Source organism: Cricetulus griseus, chromosome 2 (assembly GCF_003668045.3).
Source record: "Cricetulus griseus strain 17A/GY chromosome 2, alternate assembly CriGri-PICRH-1.0, whole genome shotgun sequence".
NCBI lineage: Eukaryota > Metazoa > Chordata > Mammalia > Rodentia > Cricetidae > Cricetulus > Cricetulus griseus.
Genome location: NC_048595.1, coordinates 382,979,435 through 382,997,781, shown reverse-complemented (window position 1 = coordinate 382,997,781; position 18,347 = coordinate 382,979,435). Strand labels below are relative to the sequence as shown.

Here is an 18,347-nt window from a genome sequence, read left to right as displayed (position 1 = left end):
CATGGCTGTCACACAGAGAAACCCTGTCTCAGAAAACCAAAAACCAGTAACAACAATAATAAATAAACTACTGCATGATTAAATGTGAAGGGGCGGGAAATCCAGAAGAAGAGGCCCCAACAGAGAAGCTAGCGTTCTAGAGTCCCTAGCCCTGGATGCCCTTGCCTCGTACAACCACTCACATGTAACAGTGGTGGTATCACCCATCTAGCAGTGACAACAGATTTCTAAGAAGTTTCATGTCCACATTCTCCAAGCCTCATCATGACAGCTGTGGAAGGAAAGAGCTGGAACAGCCCTTGCTACAACTAACCACTGAGCTAGATCAGGTCCAGCTTGCTCCAGGGTGGGGCTAGGATTCTGCCTGGGCCTAACCAACACTGCAGGGCTGTCCTGGAGTCTAGAACTGGGCTGGGCTTCCAGGAAGCAAGTGATTCATGACTGTTACTGCCCTGCAGATGGACACAGGGCACTGACAAGATCAGCCCTGTACCTTAGCCACCCTGTACCAGGCACAACAGAGCGACAAGGTAGACTTGGCCAGCTCTGCTTCAGTTCTGCATCATCAGGAGAGCTGAGGGGGAGGACAGGTGACTCTCCAGCCTTTTTGAAGTCAGAACCTGCTCTGTGAGGCTTGGCTCTGTCACATCAGAGCTCTGCACTCTTAGACCGTCTTCATTGGTCAGCTGTGAATAGATGCCATCATGCAACCAATATTTGATTAGTAACATTATGTGCAGAGACCATTTTAGACACGGGAGACAGTAAGGGACAAGCTCATATGCCTATGGAATTTTCACAGAGAGGGGTGAACATGCTTTCAAGGCAGTGCTGAATATTGCCCTACTGTGCCTTGGGATCCTTTAGCTGGGAGAGGGTGAGTCCAGAGATACATCCCCGAGGCAGACATGTTGAGCTTGTCCCATCAGGAATAGCAACTCAGGTTCCTTGGGCCTGGGAACAGTCAGGTGACTGACACGAAAACTCCATCCTTAACTCTCTGGAGGCTGTAGACCCACATCCATCCACAGACTGAACCTTCATGCCTTGGAAGGTAGCCCTTGTCCTCCTAGCCTTCCCTTGCCCGCTGGGGCCAGCCTGCAGGACTCTTCCCAGCCGCCAGGAGACCAGGACCTAAAAAGACTCGGATGCCCAAGGTCACATCGCTCATGGGCGCACACCGGCAGTTCCAAAGCCTCCCACCGCCAACACACGACCTCTCGGGCAGCATTTCTGCGCTGCTGGGGACTCAGCCTGTCATTACAACCCCCCCTCGCTCGTCGCGCGTGCAGACTTAGCAGCGCCCAGGAACAGCGAGAGCCACAGCCTCGCGACGTTCAGAGCACCCGGTCGCTTCGACCGCACTCCCCACGCCCAGACCTCTCAGCCCCCTCCTCTGACCCCTCCCATTTCTTCCTTGGCCCCCGCTGCCCCCCAATCTAGGCTCCCTCGATCTTCTGCTCCTTCTGTGTCCCCAAGTCCAGCGTCTCCTGTCTCATCCTGGTAGCCTCCTCCCGGGTCCCCCACACCCCGCCCCGGGTCCCCGCCGCCCTCTCTGCGTACTGGGTGACGCAGCGCCGCCTCCCGCTCCCTCCTCCTCCGACACCGCCGGACTGACTGCAGGGGCCGCTAACGGTCCCGCGCCCCCCGGCGTCCGCGCGCCCCGCGCCCGGCGGACGAGGCCGCGCCGGCGGCGATGGGCGCGATGGGGGCGGCGGAGCCGCTACAGTCGGTGCTGTGGGTGAAGCAGGAGCGATGCGCCGTCAGCCTGGAGCCCGCGCGGGCGCTGCTACGCTGGTGGCGGAGCCAGGAGACCGGGCCCTGCGCACCCGGTGCTGGTGAGTGTGGCAGTCCGGGGCTGATGGGGCTGGTGCTGCATCCACCCCAGGGCCTGCGCAGCCGGAGCGCTTCGGGCAGCCGGGGTTGGGCGGACCCGGGAAGGAGGAAGAGACTTGGGGCACCGAGAGACGCGGCCAGGGCACCGGAGGCGCGGGGGATCCGAGGTGCGGGGCCCTGGTTCCGGGCGTTCTGAGTACTCCCCGGCCGCTGGCGGGGAACCGTCCTGGCGCTGAGGGCCCAGACACTCCAGGAACTGAGATGACAAAGCCTCTGGAGGTGCTGGAGGGGGAGGGGAAGGGCGGGCGTCCGCAGCCCCCAGAGCATCCGCCGGATCCCAGGGGAGGTCTGTTGCTGGTGCTGTTGTCGGGATGCTCAGGCACACCTGGACAGGACTGGTGTCCAGTCACCTACCCCCTCCCTCCAATATAGTGAAACCAAGCACAGACACATGTTTCTCCACGGGAGAAGCCCAGAGGCACCCTGGTAGGGACTTTCAGTGATTAGGCAGTTGAGCAAGGAGCTTTGACTTTCTGGTGGGGGATGCACCCTGGTCAGAAGCCTTCCGGACTGAGAGAAGAGTAGTGCAATGAAAGGTGTAAACCACCTGCAGTGGCTGAGGTGGTACAAGGACACTGGAGCCTCTCTCTGGACTTTGTTGCAGGTCTGTCTGGTGGCCTACGGATTGGCAGAGGTTTATAAAGATGTCATTGAGTCCTCCTTAAAAGGAGGATTACAGAAGATTGTGTGTGGACAACAGGGGTGGGGGCACCTAGGGGTGGCCTTGTGGATGTATTCAGTTTCAGTCATTCATTGCTTTATGTTTGATTTTGGTTTTTCCCTGTGTGGCTCAGGTCAGCCTCAAACTGGGATCACAGACATGTGCCACCAAGCCCAACTTTAGTTTGTTTTCTCTCCTCCTTTCTTTGCTGGGGACGATGGAATTCAAGACCTGGGGCTTACTGAACACAGGCTCTACTAACAAACAGCAAGCATGAACTACAAGCTCCCCTTGAGTGCCTGCCTGCTAGGGATGGGCCTAGGGATCTAGCCTGGGTTCATCGCATGAGGAGTCTGATGCAATGGGGTGCATTTTCCATTTATGGAGGCACAGAGGGACACATGGGGATAAATGTGTCTGCTGGACTTGGATTCCGAGAAGAGCCTTTGAGAGTAGATACCAAGGGTGAACCACAAAGAGATGGTCACTGACCAGTACAGGGTGGACTGAGCAGGTCTCGATTACATGGTAGCATTTGCCCAGAGACCTGGAGAGACTGAGTGTTGATGTGTACATGGCGGGGGATGGGGGTGGGGACCTGATAGAGGCAGGAAAATCCTCAAGACATGGCTGTGTCAGGGTCAAGGCTGATGGGGGAACACCTGGAGAGTAGGGTCTAGGACTCCTACAGCCTGGCAGGCTGAGGTGGGCACTGACCTTTATTGTAGGTATAAAGGGAACCTCTGGGAGGTGGTATCCAGCTTAACTTTTTATAAAGACCTGGTGATCTCTTCATGGATGACAGAGAGAGGAGGAGCAGAACAGAGTGGGAAGGAGGCAGCTGACCCAGTGTAGGTGGAGATGGTGGAGGTAGGCAGGATTGCGTGTAGTGGGGTTGACTGAAGGTATCTGTGGGAGAAGCATGGTGTTTTCTTTTAAAAATTGTTGAGAATGGGAGTCAGGTCTCTCTGGTGGATGTTTGGAGTTTGGGATGTCAATCATACATTTACTCATTCAACCAAGAATGGCTTTTTGGTGTCCTGTGGGTACTTGGGGGGTGTAAGTATTCCAACATTGTGCCGCAAGGCTCTGCAGACTAGACTGAGCTAAAGACAGGTAGGGCTAAGGTGACCTCAGACTGGTGACCAACCTGGTTTCTGGCCTTGGGATCAAAGCAGCATTGTCTTCAGAGTGACTTTCTGTGGCTCAGTGCCTGGGACTTGATTACCCTGAAGTCTTCCTATGTGTCCCAGGTGCTACCTCCCAGAGCCACTTCTCTCTTGTTCTCTGGCTTTACCACTGTTCTGCCTAGGCCTGAGTGGGTTGAATTTCAGTTAAGTAAGCCTTTAGGCTTAGGATAAGAATGCCATTGCGGGGTGGGGGGTGGGGGGTGCTCAGTATGTGTGAGCTGCTGGCCTCTGCTTCCTGTCATATACACCAAATGCGCTCCAAGGTGGGGGTGTTCTACCAGCCCAGCTGGGACTTGCAGCTGAGCAAACCCAATCCCATGAGATACAGCACTGCCTCTTTTGAGTCTGGAAGCCCATAAACACATGGACAGGGCCCACCTCCCTTCATGGCCTATGGGGTGGGGAATATCATCCATTGTCTGTTGTCAGCGTTGACACAGTTGCAGGTTCTGGTGCCCACATTCTAGGTTTGGTTTGCTGGCAGCTTCTACTTTTAGTCTGCTTGTTTTTGCTGGCAGGTGGCTTCCCCAGCTGGCCAGCTCTGTGGAGTGAGTATTGCATCACCCCTGTGAAGTGTGTAGCTTTTGTGTAGGCTCATCCATAGTCATCTTATAGCAGTCCAACAGACCTGTCCTGTCTAGCACTGGCTGTGAGGGACCAGTTGGTAGGCTGTCCCAGAAAGTACCCTGCTCACTTCCCCTTTCCTGGCACTCTCCACCTCCATGTGAATACGAAAACAAGTTAGAAAGCTCTAGTTTAGGAGAGAGAGGGGAAGGGAGAACCAAGATGCCTCCTCCCTACCCCACCCCACCCCATTTTCAACCCCCAAAGAATTAGGTCTACTTCTTAGAGTAAGATGAGCTTGAAGTCTGTGGAGTCACGAGAGCAGGCTATGAGCAGTTCATGCCACATTTAATTCAGTTAGCCAGTGGCACTTCCAATCTGCCACTGCCCCAGGTGTGTCTGGACACACCCGAATTGCCTGGGTTGGGAGCCATGGGCAAAGGATTGTGCAAAAACAGATTGTAGGATCTGTGAGAGGCTGGCAGCCCTGGAACTCCAGGACAGCGTTTAGGGACACTGGGGACCCAGCTGGGTATTTCATGTATTTCTCATTCTCTCCTGCTTTAGACATGAGAACTGGAAGATACGAATTGCTTGTTCCCTAGGTGCCTGGTACACAGCAGAAGCAGGCTCTGAACCCAGGCACACACTCTTTCTGGGGCGGGTGTCATGCTCGCTCTCTGCCAATGCCCAGCAACACAGATAAGAACTCAATCTTGGGAGGGGGAGATCGGCACTGGAGGAAGCTGATCCAGCAAGTGTTTCTCCAGACCGCAGCCTAGGCGGAAGTGGGGCAGACTAAAAACAGGAAATGTGGGGGTTGGGGGGCTTCCCTATGTGGGTCACTAGTTGAACTTGAGGCAGCCTGTAGTGATGTCTGGGCTTCTCCCCATGGCTGCAATAAGGCACATTATCAATTCTGCATTTGTTCTTTCATAGTACTTGCTGTGAGTCTGTGTGTGCGGGGGGGGGGGGGGGGGGGCTCAAGAATGGCATTGGGCCCACTGCCTAGGCTCCACCTTTGTGGGGAGAACCTCCCTTATCTTCTACCAGCCTCCACTTGGGTGCTCCAAAGCTGGCAGTGAGTTCATGGGCAAGTCACTGCTGTCTTTGCCTACATCCTCACTGCCCCCCACATACACACCATGGGTCAAGAATAAGCAAGTACTTGCAAAAATTATGTGCTGATTTAATAAAACCTTGAGGCTGGAGACATAGCTCAGTAGTTAAGAGCATGTACTGCTCTTTCTGGGGACCTAAGTTTGATTCCCAGAACCCACGTCAGGGTAGCTCACAACCACCTGTAACTACAGCTTCAGGGAGATCCAATGCTTCTAGCTTCAGTGGGCACCTGTACTCATCTGCACTTACTGTCTCACACACAGACATAATTTTAAAATAAAAAAATCTTTTAAAAAATCTAGAAAGCAGAAAAACTATTTAGTATTATACATGCAAAGTGCTTAATGCTTGGTGTGATTGCATATGCAAATATGCACAAAAGGAAAACTAGGGAAATAACTATAGGCTGTTTTCCATATTATCTTGCTGCTGTGAAACATGGCTTTTTAAAAAGAGCAACCTCACTGAGATCTGCTTCTCCTGCAATAAAACCCTCATATTTTAAGGGCACAGTTCCATGTGTTTTGATAACTCTGCACCTGTGTAAACATAGCCAAGATAGGGCACAGGAGCCACAGCTCACAACCTCTCCCTCCTCCTGTGCAGTTCTGGGGTAGATCTCTGCCCAGCTGTCTCCAAGGGACAGGTTTCACTCTGCAAGTGATTAATAGAAACACAGCCACACATAGAGGGATATGATAGACGCTTATGACCCCCCCCCCATGGAAGGCCTCACCCTCCCTGGGGAGCAGAAAGGATATGTGATAGGTAGGGTGTTAGTGGGGGGGGGTGGTAGGGGAGGAGGGGAGGGAGTGGGAACTGGGATTGACATATAAAACAATCTTGTTTCTAATTCAAATTTTAAAAAAGGAAAAAAAAAAAGAAAGAAACAGCCACATAGCCCAACTCTGTGCCTGTTGGCTCCATCTCTTCTTATTAGATTTATTTATTTATTTATTTATTGGTTAATCAAGACAGGGTTTCTCTGTGTAACAGTCCTGGCTGTCCTGGAACTCACTTTGTGGACCAGGCTGGCCTTGAACTCATGGAGATCCACTTGCCTTTGCATCCTGAATGCTGGGATTAAAGGCATATGACACCATAGCCTGGCTCCTTACTAGTTTTAAACACCATGTGACCGTGATTAATTCTTTTTTACTTATATTTGTGTGTGTGTGTGTGTGTGTGTGTGTGTATTCACATGCATGCACACATATAGTTTACACATTAATGCCTTCTTGGACTTGTTTTCATCTTTGGTTTCTGGGATCCTTTGGGGACATCTGCTTTCCCGTTCCCTTGTGTACTACTTTAAAGGAGAATGCAGGAGCCAACTAGATCAAGACGAAGGACTGTGTCAAGACATGCTTTTTAATTTGTTGTGTTTTATTATCTGAAAAGTTGCTACTACACTTTTGTTGTTGCTGTTTTCAGATTGGGTCTTCCTTTACAGCCTAGCCTGGTCTATGTAGCTCAGGTTGGCCTCACACTTGAAGCAGTCCACTTACCTCAGCCTCCCAAATGCTGGAATTACAGACATGAACCACACTCTCCAATACCTTTGTAAGTGATTAGTGAGAGGAAGTTTCCTAAAGTCAGAGTCAGGGGGATTACAGATAAGCAAATTCTTGCACGAAACCCGAGATGCCATGGAAGGCAGACAGGTCTTCCTAGCCTACATGGAAACAAGAAAGGCTGAACTATATGACTTTATGAAAATTGTAAGACAAAACTGTAAGATGTTGGGCAGTGGTGGTGTAAGCCTTTAACCCCAGTATTCAGGAGGCAGAGGCAGACAGATATCTGTGAGTTGGAGGCCAGCCTGATCTAGAGAGCTAGTTCCAGGACAGCTAGGGCTGTTACACAGAGAAACCCTGTCTTGAGAAACAAAAAACCAACCAACCAAACAAACAAACAAAAGATACCAAAACTAAGGGGGGAAAAAAGGTATGTGTGTGTGTGCTTTCCGCCGACCGACCCAGGAACTAGAGCCCTCATCCAGTGGCTGATGAAAGCAGAGACAGACATCCACAGATATACACTGAGCTGAAATCGGGAATTTAGTTGAAGAGAGGGAAGAATGAAGAGTGAAGGGGTCTGTAACTGGTTGTAGAAACCCACAGGAACAGTTGGCCTGAACAAGGGAGAGCACATTGACCCCAGATGCTGTCGGGAAGGCCAGTACAAGACTGATCCAGACCCCTGAACATGGATGTCAATAAGGAGGCCTCTGCACTCCAGGGAGCCTCTGGTGGTGGATTAGTATTTTTCCCTGGTGCAAGAAGGGACTTTGAGAGCCCATCCCATGTGAAGGGTTACACTCTGGCCCTGGACACATGGGGAAGGGCCCAGGACCAGCACAGGAAGATTTGGTGGACTTTGCAGAGCCCCTGTTGAGGGCCCTACCCTGCCTGGGGAGTGGTGGGTGGATGGGTGGGGGTAGGCTGGGGGTGGGGGAGGAGGGATGGGGGTGAGGGGAGGGAGAGGGAGAAGGGACTTACATGTGAAACAAGCTTGTTTTCCTAACTAGAACTAATAAATAAATTAAAAAAAAAGTGTGTGTGTGTGTGTGTGTGTGTGTGTGTGTGTGTGTGTGTGTGTGTGTGTGTAAAACTTTTAAGCATCTATGAAAATTAAAGTCAGGTCTCATGGTATGTATCTGTAATCCTAGGGAGGGAAGGGAATGACCACGAGGACCAACGTGGACTATACAGTGAGTTCCTGTTTCAGAGCAAAACAAAACTGGTAGGGAAGTGGTACCAGACATGGAAACGCACACTTATAATCCCAAAATTTGAGAGATGAAGGCAGGAGGACATGAGTTCAAAGCCATCCTGGGTTATATAGTATGACCTTGTCTCCAAAAATATTGAAAGACATAGACATTCCATCAGAGCAATGCAGTGGATGGAAGAATAGATGATAGACAGCTAAGTGACTGATAGATTATTGGTAGGTAAATAGATGATAGATAGATTGATGGATGGTAGATAATTGGCAGACATATCAATAAAAAGATACTGATAAATAATTGACTGATAAGTTATTGAAAGACAGGTAAATAATAGATTATTGGTAGGTGAGTAGATGATCAATAAATAGAAGATAAATGGATAGATGATTGACTGATAGATGCCATCATGGAAACAGATCCTTGAGTGGATGCCACAGGGATGCTGTCCCCAGCCTGTGGACTGGGAGGTCGAGTTGCAGAGCATCCCTGCTGGAGGGGCTTCAGGAACCCACTGGGGGGAGGGAGGGAGCGCAGTTGGGGGACCAAAGCAGTAACTGCTCTGCTGTTTTGGGAAAGCAATCTTGATATCTTAAATATGAAAATCATTTTCTTTGACTTAGCATCTATTTTTTTTTTTCTTTCTTGGTGCTGAAGGTGGAACCTAAGGCCTCACATATGCTAAGTGCCTGCTTTGCTAATGAACTACACTCCAATCCACACCCTAAATTCCATTTTTGGTCATGTATCCTACAGAAACCAAACATCAGTTTGTAGGCCACTTCTTATTCTTAAAGATACAATGTCTGTGTTTGTTGAGACGTTGCTGATATTTTTTCTTTACACTTCCCCAATTTTCCCTCATTCTTGTCAGCCTTCCCTCTTCTCTCTGGCAGTTTTATTAGCACAGATCCTTTTGTTCTTTTTATTGGCAGCTGTCACCTGTCCAGTGCTTCTGTCCAGATCTGTCCCTGAGGTGTTAGCTGGAGGGCCTCATCTTGGTCCTTTTCTTCCATTTTCAGCCCTTATGGGGCTTGAAGGACATGGTGGGCCATACTCTTAAGTGGCTAGGCCCGACAATATTTTCCTGAGGACTCCCATAGATCTTAGTCATGGAGCCCACCCCTAGGACTGTCGGGGTAGGTCCTGTAGTGTGTGGTGTGTGCAACCAGTTCTCATCATAGGGAGCCAGTTTGTTACGTTTGGACAGCTTGACTGTGTCTACCCATCTGGGGACATGAGGAAGGCTGCCAGAGCTCTGACACTCTTGTTGGTTTAGCCTTTTCTTTCTTTCTTTCTTTCTTTCTTTCTTTCTTTCTTTCTTTTGTATACAACATTCTGCTTCCATGTATATCTGCACATCAGAAGAGGGCACCAGATCTCATAATGGATGGTTGTGAGCCACCATGTGGTTGCTGGGAATTGAACTCAGGACCTTAACCTCTGAGCCATCTCTCCAGCCCTGGTTTAGCCTCTTATACTGACTCAAGGTATCGTGTGGCCTCCACACTGCCAGCCACGGGAAAGAGTTTTCTCTGACCTCTCTTAAGATTTGGTTCCAACAAATTGTTGGAACCGGAGACAGCCCACATCTCACACAACACAGAGGACCATGAGCTGACTGCTCTTGTAGGTGGGCTCTCTGTGTGTCAGCTGTCCCTGGTCTCAGACCTCCTCTCTGTTCTCAATGAGCACAGTTCTGTTCTTTTGGCCACTGACTGATTCAGACAGCTGCTGCCTACAAGTTCATTGCCCTCTAACCTCTGACCTTGGCCTTGGATCCTTTACGTTCTGTTCTGTTTCCTCCCTTGGGGACACTCCTGTGAAAAATGAATTCCAGGCATCAGGATGGGAGACTTGAAAAGACAATTCTGCCAGTTCAGTCCTGTTGGCAAGTCAGTGCTCTGGATGTCTGACGTCCCTCTGTGGAAACAGCTGCCACTTTCCAAGACTGTGTGTCGTGGACCTCTTTCCACGACTCAACCCTGACCTTAGTCACCTCTCCTACACCTGCTCCCCAGCACAGCTGAGCCATTGGCGATGCCCTGGGTCCCTGGCACTTCTCACCATGGTTCTCTCTAACCAAGATGTTTCCTTCCTATTTTCCCATGTTAGCCTTCCTCTCACTCCAGCCCAAAATGTGCTTTGCCCTTCAAGGGGCTTTTCCTCTGCTAAGCATTTCTTTCTGTGCTGTCTTTTGTGATCTCTTGCCTTCTCTGGGGCAGGCTTCTTGCCAGAGTCCTCTTTCACCTGCCTCCTCACTCTTCAAAGGCCCTCCATCCTCTGAAGGACGGTTCACTGTCACTATAGTTGATCAGCAGTAGGGTCAGACTGCAGGCCCTCGCTCTGCCAGGAGGACTTCAGCCCCTCGCTCAGTTCCCTGGTGCTATCTCATTGGGATGGGAGATGCAGAAGTTGCAGTGGTGGGTTACAGAGGTCATCACGTATGAGAAACAGGAGAGGGAGGAGCGGTTTCTGTTGATTTTTTTTTTTTTAACTGCCCACCCACCTTTCCTTCCTTCTAAAGCAGCAGTTCCCAACCTGTGGGCCCAGACCCCTTTGGCGGGTCAAACAACCCTTTCATAGGGGTCACATATCAGATATCCTGCATATCAGATATTTACATTATGATGCATAACAGTAGCAAAATTACAGTTATGAAGTAGCAGCAAAATGATTTTATGATTATGGGTAGATTACCGCCACATGAGGAACTGTCTTAAAGGGTCGTAGCATTAGGGAGGTTGAGAAGTACTGCTCTAAAGGAATGTGCGTTCGAAGCCAGCTGGGTATGAGGAGGCTGAAGAGTTTGTGCAAACCCCTGCACTGCCCTGGCAGGATGGTGTAAAGTGCTGCCTGTGAGGTGTAGACTGAGCAGGGCTATGCAGACTTCATGCATGTCCCTTTATGAGGTCAGAAACAACAGAAACAGTCAATTTACATAAAGCTAATGATATGCACATTTCCCCTTGAGTACCTGCACAGGAAATAATCGGCAATCACGTCAATCTGTGTCAGAAACAGTCTCCTTCCAGATCAGTCCAGTGACCATGACGACCTTTGAACTCGAAGCTTCTCACCTGGCCGAGGCTGGGAGATAGCAGCCTCTGCTGGTGTTTCAGTGACTCTTGAGAAATGACAGGTCTCATTGATCCTTGAATAGTCATAAGCTTGTAATCATTCTCACAGGGTTTCGTGGTTAACTTTTGGTAATCTAAAATACATCAGCAAGTGAGTGTGGTGTTCCCTGCCTGTAATCCCAGTTCTCTGAGACCTTTAAGACAAGAGGCTTGAAAGTACCAGGCTACTTGGGCCAGCTGTGAGACCCTGTCTCAAATAAAGTGTGTCTTTAAAGCAAGGTTTGTCTAAAATGGACTAATAGAAGTTTCTTTGGCTTCATGAGCCATCCAATTACATACTCAGCACTGCTTTTTGAGTGTATAAGCTGCCACAGACACTATATCAACAAAGGGTCATGGCTGTGTGCCAGTACAGCTTTATTTACAAAGGCAGCCAGCAGCCTGATTTGGGTTGAGGGTATAGGCTGCCAATCCCTGCCCTAAGTCATTTTTTAGGAGAGAAGGACTAACTGTGTGTTGTCTTGTAAAAGCAGTGAATCCAGATGGCTAGAAACAATTCAGCCAAAAAAAAAAAAAAATCCAAGAACTGCTTTTCTGGAAAAATTGCTGCTATTTGGGGAGCATTCTCACTTGGGGTTCCCTTCCAGCTGAGGCTGAGGAACAGTACCTGTAGCAGTGGAGCCTTAGGCCCCCTTAACACCTCTCTGACCAGTTCTGTTCATAGATACTTAAATCAGCCCATGTTTTCCATCAAGGCACAAGTGCCCACAGAGCCAGTCTTCCCTGGTCTGCCCCTGGTGCTGCTCGAATTTTCATCCTGAGGAGAGAATGAAACAATGTTACCCCTTCTCCTCATTAGTTCCTAATAACAAACCAAAGTCCATTGTACCAAAATCTACCCTGGAGAACCAATGAGTCTATTAGGCTTACTTAGAAAGCATAGGTGAAAGGTTATATGCAGGAGTGTGGGTGATCCCTAAAGCAGCCATTCTGGAAGGTTTGTACCCAGTATGGATGATGGCTCCCTCCCCCTTCTCCTTGCCTTCCCAGCCTATACACTCTAGCCCCACCCAGAACCACACCATTTACTACCAGTTACAATTAGGGCAAAATTGTATACAAATGGCTGAAATCTGGGGTGTGTGTGTGTGTGTGTGTGTGTGTGTGTGTGTGTGTGTGTGTGTGTGTGAAGCTCCAGTGACCCTCCCCCACCCCCTCCTTCTCTAAGAAAGTGCCAATAGCTCACAGGACTTTGAGGATAGATTCTTACCAGCAGGCACAGCTAATATCATGATGGTGGTGGTTTTGCTGGGGTGGGGGGTAGTACTATATAACACAGGGGGTCCTTGGGCAGGTAGATATTTGAGGTATATTTTGGGGTCTCCTGGTTAGATAGATGGTTTTAATCAACTAGGAGGTAGACAGACTCCCTGCTGGACTGACAACTAGGGAAAGGGGCCATGGCTAGGTAATAAAAGTGGAGAATTTCCAAGAACTGCTAGCTTCTTCCTCACTCTCCGGACTTGAAACCAAAGTCTGGCAGCTTAAAACAAAACAAAACAAATGCTTTGTAGGCTTTTGTCTTTCACCAGAAGGCCACCTGCTTATGGACTGGCTCAACTAGTTCAAGGCCTGCTTAGGACATGTCACATGATAGTTCTGGGCCAATCAACCAGCCTAGCTTTCTTCAAACTGACCAAGCCTAAAGTAGGGGAGGAAAACCCTTCTGAGGCTTTCAGACCCCAAGCCCTGGAGAAGAGACTGGATTTGGAGCAGAGAGTGTTTTTCTCAGTGTGTGTGTGTGTGTGTTGCATGTGTGAGTCTCCCTACCCCAGTAATCGCTGGCCTTCCACTGTTGATTCTGTCTAGGGTGCTTGAGGTTTCTCTGCTACTACCTGTCACCGTTCAATTTTTCCCCACCTTCTAATTCTTTAAGTGGCAGAAAAAATGAACCCCATCAAGACCCCAAGATTGTATCAGTTTTTGATGTATGTTTTGATAGCTCTTAGGAAAGATGTATCCCACAACCTTTAGATGTGTGTCCTTGAAGCTTGATGGCAACACAAGGCTGTCTGCTCTTCACTCCAGTGTTCTGTCTGGTGTTGTGTGTGGGGACAGTTGGAATTCATTTATTTCTCCCATCAGTTCTACTTGTTTCCCCCTCACATATTCTGCATCTATTTTTTAATGCACACATGGAGATTTGCCACATCTTGCTTTTATACAATGGGCCCTCCATCTCTGGAGACCTTCCTTGGTTTGAAGTCTATCTGGTATTAGCATGGTCACCCCTGCTTTATTTTGACAAGTGGTTATGATCACAGTATTTCTAGTTTCACATCTAATGTGCTTACACCTTAAAGCACAGTACAGCTGGCTTGGTTGGCAAAGGAGGGCTGGCCTTTTCAGTGGGGTGTGGTTGTTCTTATTCAAGGCTCTGTTCCCTGCCCTGCCCTGTGGCTGCAGGAGACTGGCTTGGATTGGCATTCTTTTTCTTTTTTCTGTGTGTGTGTGTGTGTGTGTGTGTGTGTGTGTGTGTGTGTGTGTGTGTTGAGACAGGGTTTCTCTGTGTAACCCTGGATGTCCTGGAACGCTCTACACCAGGCTGGCCTCGAACTCACAGAGGTCCTCCTGAGTGCTGGGCTTAAAGGCGTGTGCCACCATACCATGTGTTGATGTTCTTGTCTGTGCACACTGGCGCTTCTGACTGTGGTTTCTTCCACCCCAGATCAGAGCTCTGTGGTGTAAAAGGAAACCCACGGTCCCTCTCCTGCCCTCAAACTGCAGGCAGCTGCCTCTGCCTCTCTGAGCCTTCTTATGTCTCGTATCTGACATCTAAGAGGGAAGAGCAAGGAAAGGTACATCCAGTCCATTCCAGGAGACGGGCCTGTTTTCAGAATAGATTGTTCCTACTGACCCATTTCCTGGGCCCGCCTCCCCCTTGCTCCACATCCCTGTTGCTGAGCCCAGCTCACAGTTTGAAACTTCAGACACAACACTTTTTTTTTCCCCCAGCTCTGTATTGGCTCTCTCCTGAGAGCTTCCCTCCCGTGCACGGTGCAGCTACTTACAGATTTCAGGCATGCCTCAGCAGGTGTGGAACCCACAGCCACCTCAGAGCTTCCATGTAATGACTCCTGTGTCTCATTTGCTTTGTTGTCAGCTCCCCAGATGATGCCCTAGGCAGAGTTTACATCAGGATGGAAAAGCCCAGCAGGAAGGGAACACACAGATTGGCCACTCTCAAATGATAATTGTTACTCAGAGAGTCCGGGCCCATGTGGTATTTCTGCATTGCCCAGGGCCCATGTGCAGAGAGTATTTACCTATGGTTTTAATGGTCAGGTATTCACATGGCAAATGCTGTGGAATGGCCTATTGCCAGGAAAATTTGACTCCTATCTAATTGCAAGGCAATGAGACACGTTCCCCATCCAGCTCCCTTGGGCACCCTTGTACAGGTGCCTGTACAGACTGGGTGCATATAGGTCAAGATGCTTGGGGCTACTTCATATCTTTTTTCCATGGGGAGGTAGCCTCACCCTTTGTATGACCTATGCTAGAGGGCACTAGGGGCGTGGCTCTCTTGTCCCATCTCCTCTTCTCCCTTTCACCTCAGATTTCAAGTTTTTAGAGAGCCACATGCAGCAGTTGTGACCTTGATGATAAATTTCTCATCCTCTTGCCTCCGACTTCCAGGCTGGGAGTACAGGTATGTGCCATTGTGCCCAGTTTGTTGTCTTGATCTCTATCCCCTGGGCTTCCTGGGTGGCCATGGGAGAGACGACTGAGTGGCATATTCCCATTATCTTGACTCTTGTCTGATATGTGTGGGCTTACGTGTGTGTGTGTGTGTGTGTGTGTGTGTGTGTGTGTGTGTGTGTGTGTATGTGTGTGTGTACCTGGGTACTGGTGAACCTTGCTGCCCTTGAGGCATGTGGGAAACCCATGGGCATCCAGGAGCCTCTGGCATCCCAGCTGACTGGCTGGCAGAAGACACTGCTTTCTGTCACAACTCACTGACTACAGTGCACACAAACAGAACAGAATCAGCAAGTGCTAGAAGCTGGTGCCTGTATGCTTGCTCTGCGAGGTAATGTGATGACTGCAAATACTGCAGCAGGCTGTGGAGAAGGCTCTGGCAAACTCCCCCAGATGACAAGAACCAGCAGGCCAGCCTCCCCCGCCAAGGGCAGCTGATTACTCTGGAATGTGATGGCCTTCATTGCAGGGTGAGCTGCACGCCCACGTGAGTCACTCTGGCGTGAAGAGAAGTGCAGGAGGATCTGTCTGTTGTCAGCAAAAGTGTTTGGAGTTTTAGCCAAGATTCACTTACAGATTTGCAGTCCAAGTTTGGGAAGGTTTATCAAACAGGAACAATGTTGAATTTATGACATTGTCCTGTTTGAACCACTATTGTTTTGGTTTGTTTGTTTGTTTGTTTTTGTTTTTCGAGACAGGGTTTCTCTGTGTAGCCTTGGCTGTCCTGGAACTCACTCTGTAGACCAGACTGGCCTCGAACTCACAGAGATCACAGAATACTGGGACTAACAGCATGTGCCACCACTGCCCAGCTTGTTTTTTTTTTTTTTTGTTAATTAATTTAATTTTTTCATTTTATGTGCAATGGTGTTGTGCCATGGGAGTCAGGTCCCCTGGAACTGGAATTACAGAGAGTTGTGAGCTGCCATGTGGGTGCTGGGACTTGAACCTGAGTGCTGAGAATTGAACCTGGATCCTCTAGAAGAGCAGTCAATGCTCTTAACCACTGAGCCATCTCTTCAGCCCCCCTCCCAGTATTGTTTTTAATGTGGATTGTTTTATTGTCAGATGAACGGTGAACAGAAACAACGTACAAAGATTCAAGTTTAGCTCTGCTGTCTGGAAATGAGAAAGGGCCCCGCTGGTGTTGCAGGCAGTGTCTCCATCATGGTGGAAGAACTAGGCAGGAAAGGAACAGAACAGCTCTGTGACTGGCACAGACCATTCTAACATCTCTGAGCTGAACATCAAACATGTGAAGACTGTTTAAAATATGGTTTTATAAGATGTGCCAGACCTGGTAAAATAGCCCAGCCTGGTGTGTTTTCTAGAATAGTATCCTCGTAAACAAAAGCCTACGTCTTCCCAAGGCAGAGACCAGATCTTCAAGCCATTTGCTGTTCTCCCCAAATGAAGTAGTGTTTTTTAAAACAAAGACTGTGCAGGTATGTGTGGGGGTGCAGGAGTGTGTGCATGTCTGTGTGCATGTGAGGGAAGCATGTGTATGAAGGAACATGTACATGTGTAGAGGCCAGGGGTTGACATCAAGCATCTCCCTCATTCACACTCCACCTTTTTTTTAATTAAAAATTTATGTGTTTATTTTATTTTATATGCATGAGTATCTTGACTGGATGTATGTTATGTGCACCATGGGTTCCTGGTGCCTACAGAGACCAGAAGAGGGTGTCAGACCTCCTGTAATTGTAGTTACAGATAGTTTTGAGCTACCAAGTGGGTGCTGGGAATTGAACCCATATTCTCTGCCAGAACAGCCAATGCTCTTAAAAAAAAAAAGATTTATTTATTTATTATGTATATAGTGTTCTGCCTTGCAGGCCAGAAGAGGACACCAGATCTCATCATTGATAGTTGTGAGCCCATGTGGTTGCTGGGAATTGAACTCAGGTCCTCTGGAAGAACAGCCCGTGTTCTTAACCTCTGAGCCATCTCTCCAGCCCCCCCCCCCATTTTATTTTTTGAGACAGGGTCTCTTCCTGGGACCTGTGACTAGACTGACTGGCCAGTGAACCTTGGGGGTGTTCCAGCCTCTACCCACCCACCCCAGGCCACAATAACTATCTTTTTAAGTAGGTGCTGGGGAATCGAACTTGAGTCCTTAAGCTCGCACAGCAAGCACTTTATCTACTGAACTGTCTCCTCTGACCCCTTGAAGATAGTCTTCCTCACCCTGCTTGTGAGTTGTTTTGCAATTCATGTCACTTTTGTGGTGGCATGGCGAGAAGCTGGAATGGTGTGGGGCTCATGAGGCAAAGATGTCTGGAGGGGACTCCTGGGAGGAGGTGCCCAAAGCTCACTTGGGCTGTGCAGTGAAGGAGGAGGAGGTGAAACTCAGGCTGGTGGCACTCTAACCTCTTACACTCTGAAAGAAAATGGTGTTTGGTAGATTTCTCAAAAGACAGTGCCAGGAGCTGAAACTTGCTCTGGCTTGAATGAAATAGTGACTTCTAAGAGCTTGTATTCCCATGTCAACTGGCAAGGAGGTGACACTGAGGGGTGGACTAGGCCCTCTGGTCAAGTGTGTGGAATGATGTGAAAACCATTGCTGGTAATAAGAAGTCCAAGGCTGGACCCAGGATTGGCCACGCTGATGGGGCTACATCCAGAGTTCCAAATGGTGTAGGCAAGAACAATTTTGAGTGCTTGTTTCATCGGGGTCGTCTTTGGGCACTGGGGTGAAAGTGAAATGGCCCTGAAGCTGTAACAGGTTGGGGCTCTACTTTCATGTTCTCAGGACTGCAGCACCATAAACAGGGCCACTTCTCACAATAGTGGGGTCACTGAAAACAGTACTGTGTGTCCCCAGGTCAGGTGTGTGGCCAGCACAGTGCATGGCAGGCGTGGCTGGACTCCGTGGTACCTAGGTGGGGGACAGATGGGAACTGCTTAATGGGGGTTTGGGTTTGGTCCTGAGGGCTGTGGACCACAGCATGTCATGGGATTTGTGTCTTGGACACTCACTGCTCCTGCTCTAAGGCTGGCCCTTAGTTTGACTGAGAGACTCTGGAAAGGCATTTAATATCCTTTGTAATGATCAAGGACATGTGGCTCACACTTTTAGCAGGCTATTACTTTACAAAGGAAAGGGGACTCATTTAATGACTGTCAACCACTGTTCTGTGATCAGAAGACCCTGGAGTAACACTGTCAGCACAGAAGCTGCCTGGCAAGTTCCGAGTGTGGACCTGGGAGGCCCGAGAGTATTGGCAGCTGTGGGCACATCCCAGCTGCTGCCTAGACAGCACAGGACTCCATCCTTGGACCAGATGAGCTATTCCTAGCCCTGGCTTTCTCATTCCTTCCCCTTCTTAGTAAAAGAT

At 49.3% G+C, this 18,347-nt stretch overlaps 1 protein-coding gene across 1 annotated transcript in view; it reads left to right on the top strand.

The window, feature by feature from the left end:
• Window positions 1-1,589: 1,589 nt before the first annotated feature.
• Cerk (ceramide kinase) overlaps window positions 1,590-18,347 on the top strand; it is a 44,439-nt gene continuing 27,681 nt past the window's right edge. The window contains exon 1 of the mRNA XM_027396203.2: window positions 1,590-1,838. Coding sequence (XP_027252004.1) covers window positions 1,697-1,838 — 142 coding nt within the window. The 5' untranslated portion in view covers window positions 1,590-1,696. The remainder of the gene's footprint in view (window positions 1,839-18,347) is intronic.